This window comes from Delphinapterus leucas, chromosome 21 (assembly GCF_059928025.1).
Source record: "Delphinapterus leucas isolate spDelLeu-1000000601 "Yukka" chromosome 21, BTC_Dleu_Yukka2, whole genome shotgun sequence".
In the NCBI taxonomy this organism is placed as follows: Eukaryota; Metazoa; Chordata; class Mammalia; order Artiodactyla; family Monodontidae; genus Delphinapterus; species Delphinapterus leucas.
The window spans coordinates 201819-228789 of record NC_143149.1 but is presented as its reverse complement, the minus strand read 5'-3'; the positions used below and the strand labels follow the sequence as shown (position 1 = coordinate 228789).

General features: G+C 39.7%; 1 protein-coding gene across 1 annotated transcript in view; it reads left to right on the top strand.

The window, feature by feature from the left end:
* The window catches only part of TENM3 (teneurin transmembrane protein 3), a 318373-nt gene that overhangs the window by 255266 nt on the left and 36136 nt on the right, over positions 1 to 26971 (top strand). The window contains exons 16-21 of the mRNA XM_089903558.1: positions 1820 to 2087; positions 3421 to 3564; positions 7543 to 7792; positions 17531 to 17763; positions 19060 to 19214; positions 20023 to 20897. Of these exons, the coding sequence (XP_089759684.1) occupies positions 1820 to 2087; positions 3421 to 3564; positions 7543 to 7792; positions 17531 to 17763; positions 19060 to 19214; positions 20023 to 20897 (1925 nt within the window). The remainder of the gene's footprint in view (positions 1 to 1819; positions 2088 to 3420; positions 3565 to 7542; positions 7793 to 17530; positions 17764 to 19059; positions 19215 to 20022; positions 20898 to 26971) is intronic.

The window sequence follows — 26971 nt, the reverse complement described above, 5'->3', positions numbered from 1 at the left end:
CTTCATCTGCTAGATTGCATCACATCCCGCTTCCTGCCAACACTGACTCACAGGCCGAATGGAAGTTTGTTTAGCCCCTTCTTTTGTTCTACTTCCAACTGCGTGATTGTTTATATCGAAAGTGACAGCTATACCCTCAGTAGCATGGGTTCTACTTAAGTTATTAAAATTTGTATGACAGGGCTTCCCTGGTGGTGCAGTGGTTGGGAGTCCACCTGCCAATGCAGGGGACACGGGTTCGAGCCTTGGTCCGGGAAGACCCCACATGCCGCGGAGCAACTAAGCCTGTGCGCCACAACTACTGAGCCTGCGCTCTAGAGCCCGCAAGCCACAACTACTGAGCCTGTGCTCTAGAGCCCACGAACCACAACTACTGAGCCTGTGAGCCACAACTACTGAGCCCACGTGACACAACTACTGAAGCCCGTGTGCCTACAGCCCGTGCTCCGCAACAAGAGAAGCCACCTCAATGAGAAGCCCGCACACTGCAACGAAGAGCAACCCCCGCTCGCCGCAACTAGAGAAAGCCTGCGTGCAGCAACGAAGACCCAACACAGCCAAAAATAAATAAATTTTAAAAAAAAATTTGTATGACAGATATACATCATTCCTAACCGTTTCACGTGAGAGGAACTGGAAGGAGAACACTACTGAACACTGAATCGCTATTCTAAGATTTTTCTAAGCGAAAAAGCAGTCCTTTAAGTCTGAATAATGAATATTCATAGAGCAGTCTGAGGCAGCCTTTGAGAATGCTATTTAATTCTTAGCAGAGAAAGTGGTGAGTTCCTGGCGTAGGTTCTTAAACATAGATAGTCTTGCACTTTACAGTAGATGTCGTAAGCCTAGGAAGAGCTATTATTATTAAACAAACTTATAGCATCACTAGTAAGTAGAATCTAAATTGTTTGGATAGATTTTATACACAATGTAACATAAATTTTTCAAAACATTTAAATAATGTTTTGGCATAATATATTTTGCCTATGTCAGGATAAATTTGTTGGCATTCGTTGACCAAGGCACAGCGATGCATACATTGTGGGGTTAAGACTTTGATTTTTTAAATTTGTAAAGGAGATGATTCTTATGCAGGTAATTATGTTAACTTTTTACACTCGTTTCAATTCAAAAAGTATATATGGAGTGTCTTTTGTGTGCATTCAACAACACATTAGTTGTTCTCTGGGGGAATATTTACACAACTTGAAACTATTAGTTCATGTATCATCATATCAAAAATCAGTGGTGAGTTGAAGCGCAGTGTTTAACTAATTATGAGTATGTGCTGTTACCTTGCAACATGAATATGGAATTTGCTACAATTTAACCCAAATGAATTGGTCTGTTTTGCTATCATTCCTGCCTTTAGGAGTAGGTTTAATCCTTGAATGAGCCAGCTGGCGTGGGCCAGATCTTTGGCCTGGACCACATCGCTGTGCTGAGCTAACCGTCTTACAAATGTCTGCTCTAATTCTTCAGGGCCATAGGCGTGAAAGACGGGTTAGTGAGAATCCACAGTGACCATAAACTAACGAGTCATTGCATGTCAGCCTGCTGGAACAGTCACAGTATTTCCTGTATGAGGGGTAGCACCTGAGCTGTGATTAACTCAGAATAAATAACAAGAAGCTTTTAGGAGAAGAAAAATTGGGCTGGCAGAGGAGTTATTTTTAATTATTGAATAAGATAACATCTCAAATGCGTGTTTATGATTAGAGACTCTTTAGTGTCTTATTTTAGTTGCTTGGCTCCGTTCTTTTCAATGCATTTCACCTAATAGTCGTACATGATCACCGTTTGCTTTCTCCAACCCTAGGTACTCCATGAAGAAACCACAATTCCAGGAACAGATTTGAAACTCTCCTACCTGAGTTCCAGAGCTGCCGGATATAAGTCAGTACTTAAGATCACCATGACCCAGTCCGTTATCCCATTTAATTTAATGAAGGTTCATCTGATGGTAGCTGTAGTAGGAAGACTCTTTCAAAAGTGGTTTCCTGCCTCACCGAACTTGGCCTATACTTTTATATGGGATAAAACAGATGCTTATAATCAAAAGGTCTATGGTCTATCTGAAGCTGTTGGTAAGTCCCTTGTAAATATATATTCTGAACCGAAAACATTGTCTTGAAGTCAGAACTAACATAAAATGCATTGTAACGTGTGAAAATCCATGGATAAGCAGAGAGGAAGACAGTAAGGTTGCCTAGGAAAGTGATAAACTGGTTTGTTTAGATCTACCTTGGGGAAGAGGAATATACTCCATATGATGAAAAGGAGAAAGCATCCATTTTTCTGGCTGAAATTATATCTTAGAAGAATGTTCTGAATGAGATTTCAGGCTGCCATATCCTTTTTTCCATGTTTTTTTCTTATTGTGTCCCTTCCTTTTTTCGTTTCTTTCTTTCCTTTATAATTTTATTTCGTTAGCTTTCCTTATCCTTTTTTTTTTAATATTTTCAGTATCTAACAGCTAGTGTAGTTTCAACTCATAATGATATTTTAACCTGACATCAGACAACATTTGTGTCCAAAAATTATTCCAGCTCTTCTGACTGGAAGAAATAGTCAATTCAGCGGAATGATATTCTTAAAACATCAAACTAGTTGTTTCACTGCATGACTGGACAATGCAATCAAAGTTTGACCTGTTGAGGTATGCATAGTGTAGCTCCAAGCTCAGGCTCAGAACATCAAAAACTAAAGGAAAACATGTGTTTTGTTCTATTAGCTGTTACCTGAAAATATAGTGGACATTTTATTCTGAAATTAATATATAATTTGGACTGGAATTAGTTCAAATCAGTCAGATAATTGCCATTTCTCCCTTCACTTTGTTCTAAATTTTAAAACCCACGTTTCATTGTGAACTCTGAAGTTTTCCATTTGTAATTTGTTCGTATTAATTTACCGCTAGTTTTATTGCTCGTTCCTGATAACATATGAATATGGTGTCATAACCTGGCTATCTTTTTGCTATATTGAACCTTACTTATTATAAATATTTTCCATAACTTAATACTCTTGGAAACTAAACATCACTAATTATTCAAATAGCAAACGTTATTTTTAGTTGTTATCATCTGATCAGCATTCAGGGCTGAGTTATCGGATCTAATGATTCGCCCATTTGCCTGATCTGAACTTCATTTTGTGCTGTGAACCCCTTGTGAAAAGTGGGAAAAAATACTAGTTTTCTATTAAGTCAGTACAGAAATAATATTTGGAGATCATTTTTTAGAAAAACACCTTTTATGTGATCAAATCTTCTCATATAAAAATAGACTCTTCTCACAAATAAGTGGAAATACAGTCTCAGAGCACATCAGTGAAAAAAGCAGTTTTATCAAAATAATAAAATAAATTCCATTTCTGCCTGTGGTTGGGAAGATGAACTGTGATTTGTTTTGATTCTAGTGTCGGTTGGATATGAATATGAGTCGTGTTTGGACCTGACTTTGTGGGAGAAAAGGACTGCCATATTGCAAGGCTACGAATTAGATGCTTCCAACATGGGCGGTTGGACATTAAATAAACATCACGTATTGGACGTTCAGAATGGTAAGATCTTGTTCACAGATAATATTACTCACCTTCAAATTGATTAAACTGCAGCAATATTTTATCCCATGCATGCTGTAGGATCAGAATTAGTAGGGGGAGAAAAGTGTATTTTCAAAGACTATAAAAGCCTAAAGTGGGAAGTACATAATACACGTCACAATGTTCATATGCTCGTCACCAACATAGTTTTCCCAGGAAGTCAGCGAGTTGATCCAAAGTGCTTTAGGGAGGTTTACGAAAAATGAAGGGAGGGGGATTTTTTTAAGTAAAGAAAAAATAAAATGCCAAGTGACTTTACCAAAATGTTTCTAGTAGATCTTAATCCTTAAATAATTAGTCTGTTCTCAGTATCTAGATTATTTTTCAGTTCTTCTTAGACTGTATTTGAGGGAAAAAACTTCTCCCACTCAAATTGGGTTACATATACTGTCATTTGACTTTGCAAGTAATCTAGAAAAAAAAGCAAGAATCAAAAGTATTATGTGTTGTAGACCTTATAAGTAAATATGCTGTGAAAAAACATGTCAGATCTCACAAGCCAAAAGAGATAAATTATTTGCAAAATGTGACCCGCTTCATCTCACAAAGAATATTATTTACATTAAACAAATTCTGTTGTCTTCTCTGTGTTTCTAACATTTTACCCACATGACTGCTACATCTCAGATAATGTATAGGTGCTTTGCTAGAAAGACAGAATCCTAAGGTAACTTGCTCTCACCTCCTATCCTGAACCATATACCATGCTAGTAACTGTCTGCCCTTCTCTTACGAATAGCCAGAGAAGAAGAGTTCAGTCTTGTTGAAATAATCTAGCTTTTCTCTTAGCAGAGGTTTCTGAGGTTCAGAATGCCGAATTGAGCATGCAATACAACTAAATATTTAACTATGATTAATGGCCGCTTTTTCAGACTAATGTTGCTTTGATATTGATTCTTTTTGTAAAAAAAAAAAAAAAAAGTTTGTCATAGTTGGAGAGGATACATTTTAAACTTTCCAAACGTGCTAAATCTAAAACAGTTTCCAGGCCAGTGCTTGAAAATGCTGGTGCCTCACCTCCAGAAGAGAATCGTACTGAGCGAATTAGTAGTAAGAAAAAGACAAAACAGAAAGACCCTTTGCACTTTTCCTAGTTTATAGCGGTGCTAAGCTCTCCTTCCTTTCCGGCTGTGTCCTGGACATCAGGTTTTAGTTCACTTTGCACCTCAGAAGGTTGGGAGCAGAGCCGAAAACTAGTGCCACATGCAGCACATGTTTTGGAGACGTGGGGTGTCCCAACCCCAGAGGATGCTCTCTATGCCCTCTCTGGTCATCAGCAGTGTCTGAAGCCTGCTACATCAGTCACACGAAGTTTAACCACATCTTTCAAAATGCAAAGCCATGTGCCTGCCATGCTAGTAGCGGCTCTCAGTTAAATTCTCTACAATTATATTTCACATGGTTTGACATATTGCTATATTCCTCCAGTTCTTTACCAACAAAATGGGAGGAAAAACCTCTCCACATGCATTTTAGTTATGATGAGAACATGGGGTAAAGTTCATAACCAGTTCGCCACAGGATTTCACCCAAGAGATTATGAACCAGTAAGAAGAGTACAAGCAAAGAACTTGAGGAAAGCCCGTACCTGATACTGAACACTCAGTGTCATATTCCGGAGGATTAAGAAACGCATAGATATTCTGCGTGTGGATATATATAGTAAAAATACATACAGTCTGCCAGAGAATAATGTATAGTTCATTTTTTTTTTTTTTTGGCTGTGTTGGGTCTTCGTTTCTGTGCGTGGGCTTTTTCTAGTTGCGGCGAGCGGGGTCCACTCTTCATCGCGGTGCGCGGGCCTCTCACTGTCACGGCCTCTCTTGTTGCGGAGCACAGGCTCCAGACGCGCAGGCTTGGTAGTTGTGGCTCACGGGCCTAGTTGCTCTGCGGCATGTGGGATCTTCCCAGACCAGGGCTCGAACCCGTGTCCCCTGCATTGGCAGGCAGACTCTCAACCACTGCGCCACCAGGGAAGCCCTTAATTTTTATTAAGATATCAGGTCAGATGTAAAAACTGGGCCACGCCAAATTCCATCCTCCAAAAAAACGGTTATAAATTATAAAATAGATATTATTTTAAAATGCAAGCTAACCTAATTCACAGAGAACTGATTGTGATTTCAGATTTTATCCAAGAGCAGTTTGACAAGTAGTGGCTTTTCAAAGTGACGTGTGTCTAATTGAGTAAACAAAGTGATTTGTAATCATGACAAGGTGGATGAGCTATGGAAATATATTAAGGAAGAAGAGAAGACAAAAATGTAGACAGTGACAGGTGTTTGTGCAGGCACCTGGAACATGGAAATAAATATTCTCATGTTCATCTTTCTATTCTGTCATAATAGAGGAGAATCACGAAAGACCGATTGCCCTAAGAAATGAAGAAATAAGTCAGATGCAGTAGAGCAGTAGGCCAACTTTGTGGGACTGTCCTGATGAAAATTACAGAACTGTCTCTTCTAGGAGATTGTAGTCCTGTAATTGTCAAATAACGTAATCACAGAAAGAGAGATCTTAGGGCTCATTAATGTATTCTATGAATATTCAAGGCAAAATTCCTTTCATCTGCTGTTATGATCCAGCCTTATTTAGATGATTTTCCCGGAATTTGAATAAACCTCTTTTATCAGTCCTGATTTCTTTGTGTAGATTGGCTATGATTATTACATCACCCAAATAGCAAAGCATTAAAAAAGTAATCCCAGAATTCACCTAAAATGTGCTGAGCTATGAGAGGAGCATAATTATTCTGCTTTCTTCTTCACTTTAAAATTATCCCAAAGTGGGAGGAAAAAACACTTTCTCAAGTTTCCTGTTTGTACTTTCATGGGATTGATTCTTCTAACAGTACATCTGTTAAAAAGTATAAACAACAGGTGTTTACAGAGAATAACACATTGAGAAGGATCTTGAATGTGTATGGAACAATAACAGCTGACCATCCAGTTACATCAGAGCAAAATGGAACCAGTGATCTATGTATAAAACTGGTAAATGAATAAAGTTAGAATCTCCACTCAAATCCAGTTTCTAACTATGAAAATATTTATTTGGAATTTTCTCTCAGATTCTCATTGCAGACCAAAGTAGAACAGACTGGTATTTTGTCTTCTTAAACTTACTGGCACTTTCATGTCTAAAAGCAGAATTCACTTGACATTATAACTGCCCTTCCCAATTTTGTCCCGTCTGAGATCTTGAATCGTTGCATGCACATGCATTCTCAAGGCAGGCTGAAGCGTGAGCAAGAAGGACGCTCTTCAGCAGTACAGTAGTATGTTGGATGTTTGATATATATTTCCTACCTCTGTTTCCTAGAAAGTGTATTTAACCTTTTAAAAATCAGTGATAAACTCATAAAGAAGAAATTCATATTTACGGTGCCCATTTTTATTAGTTGGATTAATATAGAATGTTTTCGACATCATTTAACAATTAGGCAAACTTGCAGTTCCCTAAAGAACATTGTGTAGAGATGGTTCTCAAACTCGGTTGCACGTTAAGAGCACCTGGAGAGTTTTAAAAAATCTCAGTGCCAAGGCTGCACCCCAAATCAATTAAATCAGCATCCCTCAGGGTGAGTTCCCAGCATCGGTAGTTTTTACAACTCCCCTGTCAGTTCCAATGTGTAGCCAAGTTTGAGAATCACTGATGTTGAGAATTTGGGTTTTTAAGTTTTCTCGTTAGTCCTTTGTTTCTTCCACCAGACATTCTTTAAATCCGTAACAGACGGCATTTTTTGATGTATCCTATGTATCTTGCCATATAATGTCTTACACTAGGTAACTGAATGGAGCTCTTTCCGAAAGAACTTCAGATGACAGTTTTCAGTCCAGATCGAAAAGGCAGAGAATTGTGGTTTCTAGAGTGAACATGTTTGCTTTTCATCTCTGCTCCTTTCATCTTAAGAAAAATGCGTTTTCTCTCTTCTAGGTATACTGTACAAGGGAAACGGAGAAAACCAGTTTATCTCCCAACAGCCTCCTGTTGTCAGCAGCATCATGGGCAACGGCCGGAGGCGCAGCATCTCGTGCCCGAGCTGCAATGGTCCAGCTGACGGGAATAAACTCTTGGCCCCAGTGGCGTTAGCCTGTGGGATCGACGGCAGCCTGTACGTGGGGGACTTCAACTACGTGCGGCGGATGCTCCCTTCCGGGAACGTGACGAGCGTCTTGGAACTGAGGTATGTCTCTGCGTAGCTCGGGACTTTGATCAGAGCTACACATGCCTTTATTTAAAAAATGTTGAATCTAACGTACTGATTCATTTATTTAAACGTACCTTTCCAGTGTTTACAATTCTCCTTAGGAAGCAGTTAAATTCTTGGTTAAAGGTAAGAAAAGCCCAACACGTATATATTGTGCCATAAATGCATAAAAGAGTATGAAGTCACCCAGTGTATAAAATGTCTCACTGATTCCAGTGAATTCTCTGTACTCCAATAAGCTAGAACTATGATTTTTAAACCCCTTCAGTTATCTTTGGAATAACCTTATGATATAGGTTGTCACTCTTTTGTTTCACATGGGTTGAAATTAAGGTGTAAAATATTTTCCTACAGTATTGGGACATAATAGCAAACCAACTAAGCCTATAACTTTCAACTAGAATATTGGATCTTCAAGTTGGGTTAACCCATCAACCATAATGCCAATAGTTAAAGTAACAAATGGCTGGTTTTGCATTGTTCATTTAAGTGTGGTTGTCAAAATCATCCTATTCTGTGAGTTATTTGATGAGCCTTGACCTACAAAATTCATTGCCAGTGTTATTTCTGCTTAAGTTAGGAATTTTCCATAAAATAATTAAAATCTCAGTATTCAACTCATGATATAGAAACCTTTTCTAACTATGCTTTTTTCTCCGCCTTTTTTTGTCTGCTTCCACCAAGAAATAAAGATTTTAGACATAGGTAAGCATCTTGCTTAAAAGTTATTGTATATTTTTGAATGTCCTTTTTACTTTTCAATGTGACTATCTGACATTGTTTTCTAAGAACATTTCATCATGAGAGGAAACTCAGTATCACAGAACATCTAAGGAATGAAAACTACTCAAATGAACTACTATTATACAACATCTTGCAACTCCTATTGTGCAATTTATATTTTCAAGTTGGCTAACAAAGTAAATTCTGTCACAAAAAAATTAGTATAATGAACATCTCTATGTAACAACAACAAAAAATCTGTAAATTTCAGTTACTGACTCTGAGCCATATAGAACAGAACATTTGAAGCACAGCTGGGAGAGTTTACGGAGAGTTGAGTTTGACCAATAGCCAGGGCAGATTCTGCTTTATTGGGCCCAAAGCTTATTCAATTTGGGGGGTTCTGTTTAAGAAAAAGAATCTAAAAATAGTTTACTTTGGCAAATTTTTAAAAACATGAGATCGCCTGAATACACTGCCAGGGCCCTCATTGGTCTTGGAAGGAACCCATACAAGTGAAGGGGCCCTAAAGGTTAAGCTTTATTGACTTCCTGGTAAATTCATTGCTGCTGTAGTTAAAACTGTGTGTTTAAAACCCATTTATGTTTTCCTAAGTTGAGAGAATTACTAGATTTGAGTTTTAAGAAGTAGTGTCTCCACTGACATTATTATGGAAGAAAAGACTTTCCTCGAGGCTAAGAATGATTATAGTCGAAGCAAATATATAGGTTCAAAAGTTTTCCAGATTCTATTTGCTCTGTACGCTTAGCTGAGAAGGTACGGGGCAAGCTTGTATAATATATGGACACTTTTGACTGAAAAACTTTCCTCAGGACAGCAAAAAAAAAAAGGGGGGGGGAGAAAAAAATACGTTTGCAAGTAAAGCTAGCCAAAAAAAGCAAGACATATTGGATATGCTAAATGTAGTTTGGCCATTAAAATAACTAATAAAATGATATTAGATAGAAGAATTAGTGATAATTTATGTGAAGTCCTTGAGATGAATAAATCCACATGACTCAGTTAAACTCTTGTGTAGAGATTGACAACTAGGAATTAAAAACGTTCTGCTGAAAGATGTGTAGCTGTCGCATATCGGTATGACCAGGCCTGGTCCTAAGACCTTTTCCTAAGCTCCCCTATTGATCTTATGCTACCAGCTAATAGCCCAGCCGCATGCAAAAACTAACACGGAATTTCTCCAGACTTCTGAGCCTGCAAAGCTCTGCTTTTAGAAACCACAGCAGAATATCAAACTTTTTCTGGCCTTGCCTTCTTAGTAACTGTGGAGAAAAGAAGACAACCTGGTGTGTGCACCAACTAAATGCAAAAACACTGGAGGCAATACAGAAAGCCCATCAAAGCAGCCACCTTTTAACAAGCTGGCCTATTCCACGCCAGGCACGGTGCCAGATACACGGTGCTGCAGACCCACATAACAGCCCTTCCGGGTTACACAGGAACTGACAGAGGCTCAAGGAGGTTATGTATCTTCCCCAAGATACATAACTAAGAAATGGGGAGCAGAGATTTGAATGCCTTTAAAAAGTGTGTTCTTTGCACTATACCACACAGCCAGTTTTCATCTGTCCAAACGGCCAGGTTTCTATGGGCTAATGCCCTGGGTGTGCAAAAAGCTAGATTTATTTCACAATCATTTGACAAATTACCTAGAACTATCATCTCTCGGGAAAAAAAATCTATGAGGTTAGAGCTACCTTTTTTATCAACAATACTTTATAAAATGAACTCATTATGTACTAACTCGTGCTGTTCGGCAGTGATACTCATTGTAACCCGTCTCTCATGATTCTCCTCAGTACATTATCTCCCCTGTACGTTATCCTGGCTACGTGTGGGTGCTTGCATTTCCTTTATGCGCCATGCATGTAAAATAAACTGGTTTGGGGTTTAACTTGATTTCGTCTTTATTAAGTCAGTGTTAACTGATCACTTACCATGTGCTAGGCTCTTGGACAAATTGTAGTGTGAGACAAAGTCCATGCTCTCAGAACTCCCAACCTAGTAGGGGAAACAAGATGTGCATGTAATGGACTGAATCACATCATCAGTGTCGTTCTTTGACGCTTCATCACATCCATGGCCTGTCCTGCGAGAGTAACTGTGCAGGAAGGGATTCCTGGGAAATGGGAGCGTGGGTCGGAGGTTTCCCGGAAGGTGGATATTTGCCGTAGCTCTAAGGTGAAGTCTGCTTACACAAAACAACCAGGAGGAAGGAGGGCAGTCATGAATAAAGTGAAACAGGGAGGAGCCCAATCTGACTACCTGTTGGATCTGTTTCTTTTACTTTAACCCTTGCTTCCCGCTGCTTTTGTTCACTGAAAGGATACTGTCTATACACAATGGCCTGCCCCGGGGAGCCCTGCCGCTCTGCCTGAATGTTAAACCAAAGTGTCTTTGTTCAGGGGAACATCCGGACCCTGCCCACCTGCGGATGGCTGCAAGAAAGAAGAAATTAACACATCCCCTCCCCCAGGCTGGCCATTCCAGGAGATATTTCCAAAACTTGTGGCCTTTTTACTTTACTTCCTTATCTCCTCCCCTCACTGTGTTATAAAAGAAACTGGCATCCAAAGCCCGATAAGATGGTTATTTTGGGACTGTAGTCTGCCACTTTCTCGGTCTGCTGGCTTTCCGAATAAAGTGGTATCCCCTGCCTCAACACAGCGTCTCCGATTTATTAGGCTGTCATGCGGCGAACAGAGTGAGCTTGGACTCGGTAACAAAAGAATATAGAGTAAGTCAACTTACTTGCTCAAAAGAGACGAGCGGGACATGTTCTAAGAGGAGCCCGATCCACTTCAAAATTATAATTTTGATAATGCCAAAATTACCATATTGGTAATAATGAGAGACACAGGTAGAAAGGCAGGTTAGGGTCAGAGAGCTCAGGGCCTTGGTAGCTCTAAGGAGTTCCTCTCCTGTCCTACAGGGTAACAGAGACAGTAGGGAACCATGGTCTGGTCTTGAACAAGATAGCGGCATCTCAGAGTGGCCTTTTAGGTGAATCTGGTATCAGTGTCCAGGATGACTTGAAGATCAGTTAGAAGGCTGTTACGTGAAACCACGAGATGCTACCTGAAATAGTCTGGCAAGTCATGAAGGCAATCAGCCAATAAAATAAAGGAAGGCAGAGAATGGACACACTGTGTATGGGTGATGAAAAAGAGGAAGATGTAGAAAATAACCAAGGCTTTTGAGTTCAAGTCATCAAACAGAGGACAAAATCATTGACAAAAATAGGGATTCCCTTCACTTAGTAACTAATTTATCAAAATTGACCTAAACAAAATGACGATATTTCAGCTCATCGGAGCTTCTTCATTTAGCTTAAAAATTAAAATTCTTTTCAGGTGCTTCTTCCTATTTACCTACCTCTATCATCTTCCTTTTGCCAGATGATAGGATCCACCTGGATTTCTCCTTATCCCCACTTTCCTGGCTAGCATAAACGTCATGAAAGGCTTAGGAATAGGTGATAGGAAGAAAAAGAAAACTATGTCTAAATCTATGAAAATGGACAGAGAAGTCGGTTGTTAATGTTTAAGTAAAGTAGGAAAATGCGCGCTTCTGCTCCTCTACGTGTGTTTCATGCCCTGTCAGCAGTCTCATTAATTGGACTAATGGGGGGAAAGAATGAATAAAAATATTGAATAGTAAAATAAATATAAAAACAGTAGTCTTAGTATTTTAAAATTCAAAATATTCTGTCATACCAAATTTATTAAGTACTTGTCAGGATATTGTATCAAATCAAAGTCTCTAGCTATACTTTAATGAATAGTTATAAATACTACCCAACATATTAAACTTTTTACATAAATGGGAGCTTCTGAAATGCTTAGAAAATAAGTTTCTTTTATATACGCTAAACATTTCCTCTTATCATGTTTATAGTGTTAGTTTGCTAACAAACCCTTTTTGTAGGCAGTAAATTTTAGCTCACTCCTGTTCCAATGCTTTAAAATTCCAAAATAAAGGAAACTAAATTAATTAACTAATACCAGCCAAGGGGCATTTAAGCATGGAGGTCTAAAACTAAACTTTGTGAATTTTATATTGCCAATTAAAAGATCAAAGAAAGGGTCGATCACAGTTCTGTGAAACTGAACCGGTTAAAGTTTAGATACAAAACTATAAAAATTTGATTCAGCGCTTCTCATTGACTTAATATTTAAAAATTAAGCAGGCACAAGAATATCGCATCCCGAAACCCTGCTTGCAATAATATAAACAGTCTTTCATTAGCCAGAAATTTTATACATAAATGTAATTTATGCTTCTTCAGACACTCTGTGTTCCAAGGGCTGTGGTACAGTTTCCAGCTAAAAAGATTAAAAGTGCTAATGATATCTATTCTATAGCTTGTCCTTTGCAAATATTTCTCAAGTCTAAGAAGGTTGAATTATGACAAAATAAATGAGCAAATCTAGTCTGCATTTACCACCGGGTCTGTATCTAACTGAGGAAGATGCAGAGAAAACGGCTTGGTAGTTGTGATGATCTAGGCAGTTCAGGGTGAGTTAAGAATCAAGACACAGTAATAGTAAAGGCTCTTCTCTTGATCTCAGTTTCTTTGATTTTGCTGCTATTAGTCACAATCTCAATGTTATCATAAACCTTTCTGAAATGAAACTCCCAGTCAGTCACACAAGAAGGCTATTGTACTTCTGCTGAATAGAGATTTCCCCCCATTTCCTGCACCCCCAGCTGCCAGCGGCTGACCGTTTGCAGTCATCATAGCCTCCCGTGTTCACAGATGTATTACTGATCTAAAAGCTCATCACCCGTTTGTACCACCTTCCCAGCCTCTCCAGGGCTTTGGCTTTTCAGGAAGGCAGAAGGACAAGAACCGCTGTCAGAAAACTCTGTGCTTAGATCAGGTGTCCTTGAATCCCAGACACGTCGCACATGTGGCTCAGAGCTTCTTGCCACCAGCCTGGCAACTGCAAATTTCCAAACTCACTTGTCTCTTCTTTTAGTGTTTCAGTACAGATCCCTTCTTTCATTTAGGGAAGGCTGGGACCCAAGAAGCAGCTCTAGGTTGCCATAGCACGCTGCCCTGCCGGCAGTGGATGGAGCTCTCGTTTCCTGCTAGTCTGTGGGGAGTATTTCCAGGAGCAAATTCTCTTCTCCAGGGCCACGTGCTCCTCCACATTTGTTCTTCTGGACAGTAGAGTTCTCTGCAAGATTCGAGCCTTCACTTGGTGGACATCTTTCAAGCCACTGGCATATACTGCTTGGTTTAGAAATTTCTGTGTCCTCAAGGAAGGAGTGCTTCAGGACAGGAAATAGCAAATGTAAAGCACCACTTTGGACCTTCTCTTACTACTGTCCCACTGGAATAAAAGTTATGCCAATAAAGGCAAAGCTTATGACTCGAATGTCCATTATTTTTGGACCAAGAAAACTCATGCCCTATAGCTGAAGAGAGTGCCACTGCTACTCAAGCAGCATCTCAGAAATCTGTTGTTTTTTCTCAGAATGAGGAACATCATGAAAAAGTATGCATTCTTCATTTACCTTTATCATCATTGCTCTAGAAACAATTCAAACTGGATGTTTTAAGAAGGATCTGCGTCGTTTTAGTAGTTTCGATGTTATAGTATAACAGCAGGACCAACGAAACAAATTAGAACGTATCCAAATTTAGAGAATTTTTTTTCTTCTTTACATTTTCAGAAGTCAAGTTATAGTTTAGTTAACAGTAATTATTACACTTCTACACTGGCTAGAGTTACAAGGCAAAAAGACGTAGCAATGTAAGAGGAGACAGGATACAAGCCAATATTAAGAATAGCTAGGGGGGCTTCCCTGGTGGCGCAGTGGTTGAGAGTCCACCTGCCGATGCAGGGGACACGGGTCTGTGCCCCAGTCCGGGAAGATCCCACATGCCGCGGAGCGGCTGGACCCGTGAGCCACGGCCGCTGAGCCTGCGCGTCTGGAGCCTGTGTTCCGCAACGGGAGAGGCCGCAACAGTGAGAGGCCCGTGTACTGTGGGAAAAAAAAAAAAAAAAAAAGAATAGCTAATGCTTATTTTTTAAAAACATTTTTAAATTTTTTAAATTTATTATTTATAAATTTATTTTATTTATTTTTGGCTGTGTTGGGTCTTCGCTGCTGTGCGCGGGCTTTCTCTAGTTGTGGCAGGCAGAGGCCACTCTTTGTTGCGGTGTGCGGGCTTCTCATTGCGGTGGCTTCTCTTGTTGCGGAGCACAGGCTCTAGGTACACGGGCTTCAGTAGTTGTGGCTCGCGGGCTCTAGAGTGCAGACTCAGTAGTTGTGGCGCGTGGGCTTAGTTGCTCCGCGGCATGTGGGATCTTCCCGGACCAGGGCTCGAACCCGTGTCCCCTGCACTAGCAGGCGGATTCTTAACCACTGCGCCACCGGGGAAGCCCAGCTAATGCTTACTGAGTATATACTGTGTGGCAGGCAGTGTTCTAAGGATTGTACTTGTACTAGTTCATGTAATCCTCTCAGCATCCTATGAAACCTGCATTATTATCACTTTTACAGATAAGGAATCTGAGGCAAAGATAAGTTAGCTTTCTTGCTCAAGGTCACACAGTTAGTGATGCAGCTAATGTTCAGACCTAGGCAATCTGGTCCAAAGGTCATGCTCATAGCTATACAACTGGCAAGAAAATAAAATGTATGTATGTATATTTACAACCAACTGTACAATAATTAGTATGTAATCAGGGAGATAGGAAAGACTAAAGAATCTCTCCAATGTCATGTCTTCCAAAATAGACCCAGCTTGATTGAGTTGCAGCTGTGTCACCAGCTATATATACATACCTGGAAGATCAGACTGATTATGGGGGGGAGGAAAGCTTCTATAAAATTGCTCTGAATGTTATACTGATATGTAACTTTTCACTTCATTACAGAGTAATAAACTACCTCACTAAGGAACACCATATGTCTCGTTGCATTTAAAACTTCAGGCATCGGGACTTCCCTGGCGGTCCAGTGGTTAAAGCTCGGCGCTCCCAGTGCAGGGGGCACGGGTTCGATCCCTGTTCAGGGAACTAAAATCCCACGTGCCGTGGGGCAGCTAAGCCCGCCGCACCTCAACAAAGAGCCCACGGGCTGCTATGAAAGATCCTGCAACTAAGACCCGATGCAGCCGAAAACAAATAAATAACTTTTTTAAATTTAAAAATAAAAATTAAATAAAATTAAATCTCAGGCATCAACTTATAAACATGAAACAATAACACTGAGCATGGCAAGTTGATCATCAGGTCTAACCCAGTAGTTCTGAAGGGCTTTTATGTCAGATGGCTTTTTGCATCTCTTTATGAGTTCTTCATATCACTTTTCACCCTTTTCCCTCATATTTACACACTCAGGACCTCTTGCTCTAACCTGTTTCTTGTCACTAAAAGATATTAAAGGCTGGAAAGGAGAATCTGAAGGCGTTCAAGCCTTTGTGGGTCTGGGTGTTTGTCTACCAACATCACCGCCACAGAGCTTTCTAGAGCCCCAGAGGCCTCTACAGACCCCATGTGTGGCCAGCTGTCCCCTCTACCAATGTGAGAAACACCAGTGAACAACACTAGAGCCTTTCACAGCAGAGCCTTTCACAGCAGAGCCTTTCACAGCAGAGCCTTTCACAGCAGGGCCTTTCACAGCAGAGCCTTTCACAGCAGGGTCAAGTGCGCGTGCTCACCACTTAAAAAGAAGAGCACTAAGTAGTGAGAACTGCTTCATTAGAACCTAACTAGTAATGAGAAAACTACTAAACCATTACTCAGGATAAATATTTTCATGTAGTTAGAGTTATACTACGTATTTTAAATATCTACATATAAAATAAATGGAAACAAGCCTGTAAGTGTGTGTGTGTGGAGAGAGAAAGAGAATGAGAACAAAATCAGTAAAACCAATTTTGTCATCGAAAGACTTGTGGAATCTCAGAGATTCCTGCCTGTTGACGTCTTTGTCAAGGTACCAAATCATTTAAACTCTTTTTAGAATTTTTTTTTTCAGAAGGCAATATTTGCACACAGTACAAAATTACATTAATTCCAAGAATGTGGTGTTAAGTATACGTAAGGGGATTACCTGGCAATTTCAACTATATGTCATAATTTGTCCATTCCTTGCTAACGTTGGTCTTAACCGTTTTTACAGGTAACGGGACATAACATATTTTACATTTGCACTAATTTAGATTTATAAAATTGAAGTACTCTGTATTGTGAACAAATGTCTGTATGTCACCAAATTCATAGACATGTTTTAGAGCAGCTTAATTTGCAAATTTTAAAAATTGAAGTGATGAACCCAGCATTCTGACTCAGTGCGTTAGGCCACTAAGACTGCCTCCTTCTCTTGAATGGCCTCATTTTAGTATTTAACCCCATAGCTCAGAACAGACGTTGTCACTGCGTCAGATTACCTTTCTGGATTCCAGTAGAGCAACCCAGACAGACACAGCACTACTTTTTTTTTTTCTTTCAAAAAAAGTAATTTTTTTGGAGCCAGGTGGTTTTGGTTTGATTGCAAGAGAAGACAGGAGATTTCCCTACCGTGAGATGCAAGTAAAATCACTAGTATGTTAATACTTCACTGGTGAGTTTGGTAGAGACACCGGTCCCCTGGAATAAACTTGAAGCCTATCACTCAAAGGCTGTATGTTAATGGCTTTGCATTGAACCAAAAAGATTCCGAGAACTTGCTTCTTTGTTTCAGGCTGGAAGCATGTTGCCTTGTAAAGGTGATTATTTTTAAGATGGCCGTTTCCTAAATTGTTAAATCCTCAGCAACAGACAAGGAAGGAAAGCAGTCACGTTAGAGGTTGCCACCAATTCTTCCAGCCGTTGATCGGGGGGGGGGGGGGGGGGCCGGGGGGGTCTCGGTTTATAATTAGTTTCTCATCAACTGTTTTATTTTGCTTTCAATTTCTGTGTTTTAGGAGTAACTTTCTTTGTGATGTTTATGTATCATCTTTCTTTACAGCAGCAGCCCAGCTCATAGATACTACCTTGCAACTGATCCAGTCTCAGGGGATTTGTATGTTTCTGACACTAACACTCGCAGGATTTATCGCCCGAAGTCACTCACGGGTGCAAAAGACTTGACTAAAAATGCTGAAGTGGTTGCAGGGACAGGAGAACAATGCCTTCCTTTTGATGAAGCCAGATGTGGGGATGGAGGGAAGGCTGTGGAAGCCACGCTCATGAGTCCCAAAGGTACTGGCATTTATCAATTTGAGGATTTCTTTTTATTAAAAAAAAAAAAAATGTGGAAAATCCCGTTAGTGCCTGACTGTGTTGCATGCTGCGTCTAACATTTTACCCTCAGTTGTGTTCTGGAAAAGCTGATTCACATCTAGTGCTTTTAAAAGCTACTTAGTGTGAAACTGCTAGAATCCTAAGTTGATTTTACAGTAAATATTAGGTTCTTGGCATTTTTTATCGTACCATTTTTTTTCAGCTTTTGAAAGAATCAAGCAACTACCCGATATCATTCAGGTCACGTCCTGTTCAACTTCAAGGAAGTATCTGAATTCTTTTTTTTTTTTTTTCCATTGTCCCGGAATTTCTTTGTCATGAATGAGTCCCAGGCCTCCTTAAAAGCCATCGCTGGGCTTCCCTGGTGGCGCAGTGGTTGAGAGCCCGCCTGCCGGTGCAGGGGACCCGGGTTCGTGTCCCGGTCCGGGAAGATCCCACGTGCTGTGGAGCCTGCACGTCCAGAGCCTGTGCTCCGCAACGGGAGAGGCCGCAACAGTGAGAGGCCCGCATACCACACACACACACAAAAAAGCCAGCACTAAGCAACCCTATTAGCTCTCACCCAGTTTAGAGCTATTAAACTTCTGTTTCTATGCCATGGAAAAAAATACTTGCTGTGAGGAATTTCTGGAGGTAACAAGGGCTAAAATTCTATGTGATGATGGTTTCTAGCTTTTAAACCAGTCAGGACTGACTCCTTCCTCATGTTTTATGCCATTCATTGCAGTGTTTTTTGGTTTGAGACTTTGTGTTTTTTGGGGTTTTTGGTTTTTTTTTTCATTATAACTAGATACTATTATGTGAACAAGGACTGGAAAAAAAGTATTTGTTGTGCTGAGTTATTCATACTAGCAAATTTCATTGTAACAAGGTCAATAAAACACTAACCTTGGCTTAGATCTGTTTTTGTTAGAATATAAAGTTCAGTGTAACAGAATATGACCTGTTTCTATAATTTATAGGTGACAACACTGTACAGTGTTTATATTTAAAACACAGGTACTACTTACATGATTCACACACGAAGGACAGATTCTAACAAACTTCGGTTCTTTATTACATTTTACACTTAAACGTAACATGAATGCCTATGTTGGGTTTTTCCTAATGTGTTTGCAATCTGCAGTCTTAACTTGCTGTCTACTGCCCATGTTATCACTGGGGTTAAATGTTGAGTTTCGTGATGGGCCTGAACATTTAATTAAAATTAATCACTTTTGAAAGATTAATAACTGTTACTTCTCTTGGATACAGGAATGGCGATCGATAAAAATGGATTAATCTACTTTGTTGATGGAACCATGATCAGAAAAGTTGATCAGAATGGAATCATATCAACTCTCCTAGGCTCTAACGATCTGACTTCAGCCAGACCTTTAACTTGTGACACGAGCATGCACATCAGCCAGGTAGTGAAGACATTACACCCAATTGTCTGTCTTTCTTCTAAGTGACTTGATTTACTGTGTCAGTACACTAAGATGACACTGTGTTAAACCGCGCGTGGCATGGGCGCATGGCATGGGCGCATGGCATGGGCATCAGTCGTTGTGGTAAAGCTGTTCCACTAAAATGTGTCTCAGGAGCTAATAAAAAGTTATTTTCTTCTCCAGCTCTGCATTTGAAGAATTCAGTGAGATACAGAACAGTTATCACTAAGAAGTGCTAATCATTTGTAATAAAATACCAGTAAAGTAGCAGCATGCAGATATTCCAAAAAGAACAAAACAGCTTAAATCTCTAATCTTTTGATTGCGTGAGGTCCTTAAGTAGTAGAGAGAACCCACTAGGATTAGTCCTCAGGGACTTATATTTAGAATTAGAAACTTTACTATTGGCCTGATTAAAAACACAAGGGAACACTAATGTATTCATAACCTAGAAAGCTCCGCACTGGGTGATTGTTACTGCTAAAAGGAACAAGTATGTTCACATCTCATTGATATGTGTTAACTCACTACTTATGATTCATTTGCTCTTTGGCTAGAACTTGCAAATCTTTCAATGAGCTGCATTTTTAAATAAAATTTTATTTCCTACATTTGTCTCCACTCAAAACTTTTTAAGTTTATTTCACTGTATCTATTTTAAAAACAATTTTTAAACAGTTTACCAAATCAATGGTAATTTCCCCTTACGTAAATTTCTAATTTACTCTTCTGACAGGTTAACAGCAGCTCAGTAACTGAGTAACCAGACCATTTCTTTTTTATGAAGGTACGTCTGGAATGGCCCACTGACCTAGCCATTAACCCTATGGATAACTCCATTTATGTCCTGGATAATAATGTAGTTTTACAGATCACTGAAAATCGTCAAGTGCGCATTGCTGCTGGGCGGCCCATGCATTGCCAGGTGCCAGGAGTGGAATATTCTGTGGGCAAGCACGCAGTTCAGACGACCCTGGAGTCGGCTACTGCCATTGCTGTGTCCTACAGTGGGGTCCTGTACATCACTGAAACCGACGAAAAGAAAATTAACCGGATAAGGCAAGTCACCACAGATGGGGAGATCTCCCTGGTTGCTGGGATACCGTCAGAGTGTGACTGCAAAAACGATGCCAATTGTGACTGCTACCAGAGCGGAGATGGCTATGCCAAAGATGCCAAACTGAGCGCTCCATCCTCCCTTGCCGCCTCTCCGGATGGTACCCTGTACATTGCAGACCTAGGAAACATTCGGATCCGGGCTGTGTCAAAGAACAAGCCTTTACTTAACTCTATGAACTTCTATGAAGTTGCCTCTCCAACTGATCAAGAACTCTATATCTTTGACGTCAATGGCACTCACCAGTATACTGTGAGTTTAGTCACTGGCGATTATCTGTACAATTTTAGCTACAGCAATGACAATGATATTACTGCTGTGACCGACAGTAACGGCAATACCCTTAGGATTAGACGGGACCCAAATCGGATGCCAGTTCGAGTGGTGTCTCCTGATAACCAGGTGATATGGTTGACCATAGGAACAAATGGATGTTTGAAAAGCATGACCGCTCAAGGACTGGAATTAGTTTTGTTTACTTACCATGGCAACAGCGGCCTTTTAGCCACTAAAAGCGATGAAACTGGATGGACAACATTTTTTGAGTAAGTAAATCAAAATTCTACTCTGATTATAAAATACTGTGATATAATAATGTAATCTAAAATAATAACAGCATAATCCTTTTTCTGTTTATTTGTTTTTATCGAAGTATAGCTGGTTTACAATGTTGTGTTAGTTTCAGGTGTACAGCAAAATGATTCAGTTATACATATATATATATATTTCTTTTTCAGGTTATTTTCCATTATAAGTTATTACAAGATATCGAATATAGTTCCCTGTGCTATACAGTAGGTCCTTGTTGTTTATCTATTTTATGTACAGTAGTGTGGATAATAATAGTACAATCTTAAGGGCAAGTGGGATTCAGCTTTTTGGGGGGCCTGGAGATTCTGTAATTTGGGGATCCCTTTTTCAGAAAAAAAAAAAAAAAAAAGACAAAATTAGACTCAGGGCCTTGGAAGGGACCCAGGCAGGTGGGGAGCCCTGAAGCTTAAGTTTCATTACCATCGAGGTCAATCTACTTCTGCTTAAAGATTAATTTAATATTTTACTTCATACAGACCTAATATATTAGCAGCAAACTTTTGGGGAAACATACTGCAGCCTTGGCTTTAGGCAAAAGCTTTTGGGGTTTATATTTGCCCATGTGCTAAAGCTGACTGTTTTCGGAGCTGTCACTGAAGGGAAACTTTAAAAACATTTACAATGAACTTAGCTGAACCCATCAGCACCACAGATAGAAGGGCTTAACTTTTTATCATCAGTTATTGGAGAATCTAAACTCCACCTCTAAGGACCTTACCACTAAATGCAAATGAAATAGCTGGTCACTCTGAAAGCATATGAAAAAGTAGAAGGAGCGTCCCGCTGGGGTATTCTACTAAATTTGTGGAGGAGTGGCCCAGGCAACGTGCTCTTTGAACAGTCACATTTTGTGACTGTGTAAAATCACTTTCCATTACTTGTTCATTCCAGTAACATTGCACAAATCATAAGGGGAAATTAGATGTGCAGAGACGGCATGCTGACCAATGCAAAATACTCCTGGAAATGAATATTGAGTTCCTTAGTGGGATGTTCTCGAAATGCAGAAGCAAATGTACTTTCTTTAGGAACACAGCTCCAAAATTATGAGAAAAGTCAGTAGAAAAAAATGATCCAATATACAAATATTTTCCATACAACTTTTCTGGAATAGAACTTACACATTAGGCTTAGTTCTCCTGTACCTTGGATTGCTTTTCTTTTTTTCACAGATTCCCTTTTCATAAAATGAATGTTACCCAGCAGCATGATTTTGTCAGCGGAACAAACCTTTGCAATTGAATTACATTAAAATTCTGTTCTTAGCATTCCTTTTGCTCATTTTAGGATCACAATAGGAAAGGAATAAATTGGAAGTTAATGGCAAGCACTTCCTTTCAAAGTGATAGCAGGCTCTGTTGCCAAAGAGGCGAAAAAAGAGTACAGTAAAAATGTTCCCGTCAGATGAGACTGGGCAGGAGAGCTGCTCTGATTATAAGATCTTCAGGAAATGATGGTGGCATTTGTAGGGTTTCGGTTTAAAAGCAGGGGCGAAAATAGAGAAATAAGGTTTTAGTACAGTCTAGGACTCAAGCTCTGCTCTGTGAGCCATGTTTGAATGTGTTCTTATTTGTTCCCGGGAATTGACAATGCACAGAAGTTCGTCATGTGGGTTACTACTGACGCATGGACTTCTGCAACACATATACAGGTTCACTAATGACCTACAATGAGAAATGGATATACTCCATTGGTGGAGTTGATGTGGGATAGTATAAACAAATTTGGGATTTTTACTTTTTTAATATTATGGTACACAAAGAAGACACATTTCTCTAGTACTAAACACTCTCCAAGAATTTCAGACTTAGTGAAGAATCAACATGACTGCTAAGGTAGAGGTTGAGTTGGCAAACCTGTCTTGTGAATATAATGGGCAAGCACTGTTTGCAAGAATGAAAGTTTTTAATTAATTAAAATAAATCACAATGATATTTGCACTAATACAGACCCATTACACATCATATTTAAAGTATATCTGTTAAGTCTTACATCTAGATAAATTACAATAAAGGCAACTATTCCAAAAAGCATTATTGAAGTATTCCACCAAATATAAACCTCATAATTATATACACACACAGGCGTATAAACGTGTGTTTGCTACAACTTAAGAATATAGTACTTTACAGTACTTGAGAAACAGCTTTTCTAATAAAAGAAACAAATATTGCTTTCAGAAAACAGTGTTTTTGTTAATTTTCCTTTAGATGTCTGCAGCAAAGACATGATTTAAAAATTTCCAAGAAACATTTATGCACTTTGCAAAACAGTGTATTACTGTACAAGACAGGAAAAAAAAATAGAGCATTTAACCTAAGTAATTCAGAATCATCATATCAGAATGACAAATGATCATTTTTTTCTTTCTGTACATTCTTATAATTTAGCTGCGAATGAGCAAGGGTCCACCCTTTCTAAGGGTGAGAAACGTTAAAACACGTTCAAAAGTAAGTGCGTAAAGGAGTGCCATCATCAGGCAGCCCCTCCGGAAGCACCCTCTGGATTCTGACAGAGTGGCCCCTTCTGTCTGTGTAAGTCTGAGATTGTTGATGGATACACGCAACCCCCCACCTCTACTCGTCAGAGCCTTGACAACGACAGTTTCTGCTTATTCTGTGCTGACTCGGATATATGAGACTGGATGTGAAGGTTCTAGAAGAGCCAGAGGGGACTCTGAATCCCTGCCAGGCTTCCTTGGTGTTTGTCGTTACTAGTGAGCTGGCAGACTCCCAGAATCCTAGTGCATGTCTGTAATATTTCCCCTCACATTCTTATAGTACTACATGTCTAATTTACACCTTTTAAGGGTACTTGGTACTTTCGTAAAGAAGGGATGTGAGAGGTTTGACAATGGTCACAGTTTTACCAAAACCACAAGGAGATTATGGGGGGAAAAAAACACACTTCACAGTTGAAAAACACCTGTTTTCTATGACTTTTGTGACAGTAGTTCCTAGATCTGTTACATGCTGTATCTATCTTTATGTACAAATACCTTGCAAAGAAAGATTAAACTTTTCAGCCCAAATTCCCATTTGTATGTGTCCAGCTTTCTAGCTAGCCTAGTGTCTAAAAAGCCTTCAGATTAAAGCTTTATCGGATAGAAACAGATGGGAGAAGACCTGGGATCAATAAATTGCCTACCAATAAAAAGTGCAGTCACTGCAGTTTCTACCAAAGAAATTTTAAAAGAGAATTAGCTGAAATTGTTTACCTTACATGTTTTAATTTCACTTCTCTTTTTCTTAGTGCAAACTTTCATTTACCATCAGCATGTCACAGTCTTGCGACATGTGTGTCACAGAATGTACAGAATGAAATGTGAAAGTATTTTCTAAAATGCAAGCTGTGCCATTATCTCTGTGGCTCCCACGGCTCCTGGAAGCTTGCAGTGCACGTAGAACGCTCCCAATAGCTATTTGTTGAATGAAGGAGTAGAGGAGTTCACCTGTGGTCAGGTGAACGGTTATTTATAGAGAAGAGTCTGATGAAACCTAGAGCTGCCTCCGTTGGGAGAGTATCATGTGAATGTTTGCCTTCTGAAACAGCTCAGACTTTTCCGTACCAAGAGTTAATGCTGAAAATATTAACACTTCTCATTTTTGTTGTTGATATTTTGAAATATATTTACCTACTATTACACATTTACTCTCTTTTGCTTTATAAAGTAAGGACTTCCTCAGTTGACCTTGTTATTACAATAATTAACGAAAATTAAAACTTCATACTGGTCGCACTTTCTTCTGAAATGTTGGGATTAAAGAGTTAAAGACAGAAAACATTTCCCGTGCAAATACAGTTTAAGTATACTGTTGCCTGTGGTAACAGGAAGAACGGCTCTAGGAAAAGGAAACCCGACTCTCAACTTGAGATTCTCATCAGTCACCAATAAAATAGGGTGACTTTTTAGGGTTCACTGGTTGTTTGCAAAGCACAAGAAACCTTCATTTCAGAAACTAGAGATACCGTCTTTGGCGCAGCAATTTCTCTCCGTGTTACTTGTGATTTTTGTGTCCCTACTGTGATTTGTTAGGGAAGTGGCCAGTGTTCTTAGACATGCTACAGACGGTGTGATAGGAAGACAGGTGTCAGGTAGTTTATAACTCAGCTCTGAAATCCCTGAGTTAGACTAATATGTTTCACGAGCGGAATAATTATTTGTTGCTAATTGAATAAGCCATCTTGCCTCAGACCTCCTCTTCCGTTGAGTTGCTGGGTGGTAGAAAGGATGTCCATCTGGCTCTGGCGTCCCCTCGTCTGAGGACCCTGTGATGAGCCTACTTACCCCCTTCACTTAGTATTAGGGAGTATTTTGTGCTGGTCTTCATACCATTTTAAAACAATTATCACACGTTATAATTCCTTAGCTAGAGTAATTCCAGGGAGACCCAAAAGATCTTACTTGCTAGAAATCTATTATTTAAAAAGTTCATAGCCAGAGCGAAACCTCAGTTCTTCACTTGCATGCGCACAAAAGCAAACCCAGTGTATTGAACTGGGTAATTGAGTCAAGTACTTAATGACTAACGGCATTTCACAGTTCTCTGCTTGCTACCCCATAAGATACAAACCGTGTGGGCACATCTAGAGGCTCTTCTGTCTGCTTAGAGAAGACAGCATGGAAAAAACACCTCCGAGTTCTGGCTGACGTGTACATGCACACAGCCGGGTCGGTGGCAGTTTTCTATCTTGGGACTTGGAATATTTGGAGCTTTATATGCACGGGGCTGACTGTGGTCTTCCGTGAGCTCTATTCAGATTCACGGAGCAAATAAATGAGTTTCAGCTCTTACACATTTATGTAGGTGTATGTGGGTCTCCAGCTTCTCATTTGGGTGCTTTACTGTCCCTCATTCAAGCTGAGCAATTTCAGAACGAGCTTCTTAACCATTTCTTTATAATGAATGTAACCCCGAGCCCACGACAGATCCACAGCTGCCACTGACATCAGTTCCGATCGTCTGGGAGAAGATGGAAAAGGGCATCTCAGAGAAGGAGAGAGAGGCAGCGTAAGGCGTAACTGGGCTTCAGATCCAGAGCAGTGAGCAAAAAGCGCAGGTAACCTAGGAGAACTCAGTGATGGTTATTCCCGGTCGGGAAAGATGCGTCCGGTCCCCTTGACACTGAATCATGTCTAAATAGCTGGACATCTGTGCCGGGCTGTGTTCTCTTGATGTGTGTGTGTGACTATAATAGCTCATGATGTTAGAAAAATCACAGAGGCATCTTCCATGGGACACAACTGAGAAGATAACCTTTCCCTTGGTAGGCATCTGACATCCAACCCTAAAAATTCAAACGCTGAAATCACGTTTCATTGCTATTTCTGCCCAAAATTGCGTTAAAAACAAAGCAACCCATTTTACAAATACATTTTTAAAACTGGTGCCCAATTCCTCTCCTTTATTTTCCTTTTTCTCTTTCTTTCCTCGTGGAAGAAAAAATTTGCTGCATTAAGGATGATTTTAAGAGATTTTCTCAGCAGATCACTGAAATTCATGGGAAAATGCTGTGGTTGATTTCCATTTTTGCTGTTTTGTTTAATTGTTTAATAATTTTGCTTTAAGTTTGTAACCAGAATGTATAGTCCCAGGGACATCAGTAAAAAAAAGTGTGTAGCCGATTGAATAATTGTACATTTTTGTACATTTCAAACACTAACCTGAACGCTACTAAGGCAATGCTTTTACTAATGCTTGATTTAATCCAATTTTCTTCTGCAATCTAGTTTTAAGTTAGATGACCTGATAGCATCATATCTGGGTGTGTCAGCAACTTCCCTTACACCGTGATTATCAGATGATTTACTTACCCTAAGACCAAGTTATATACACCAGCCATTTTAAAGGGTTGTCTGATAACAGGGCAAGAAATCTACATGGTGACAAGGGAACTTTACTATTTTATAATCACAGAACTGAAGATGGACAGTTGGGTATTTTCCAGAGACTGTCTGGCATCTCTGACTGATTCCTATGATATCAGAATAAAAGCAACCTCAGCATCCCTTCCTCCAGGCTACCCT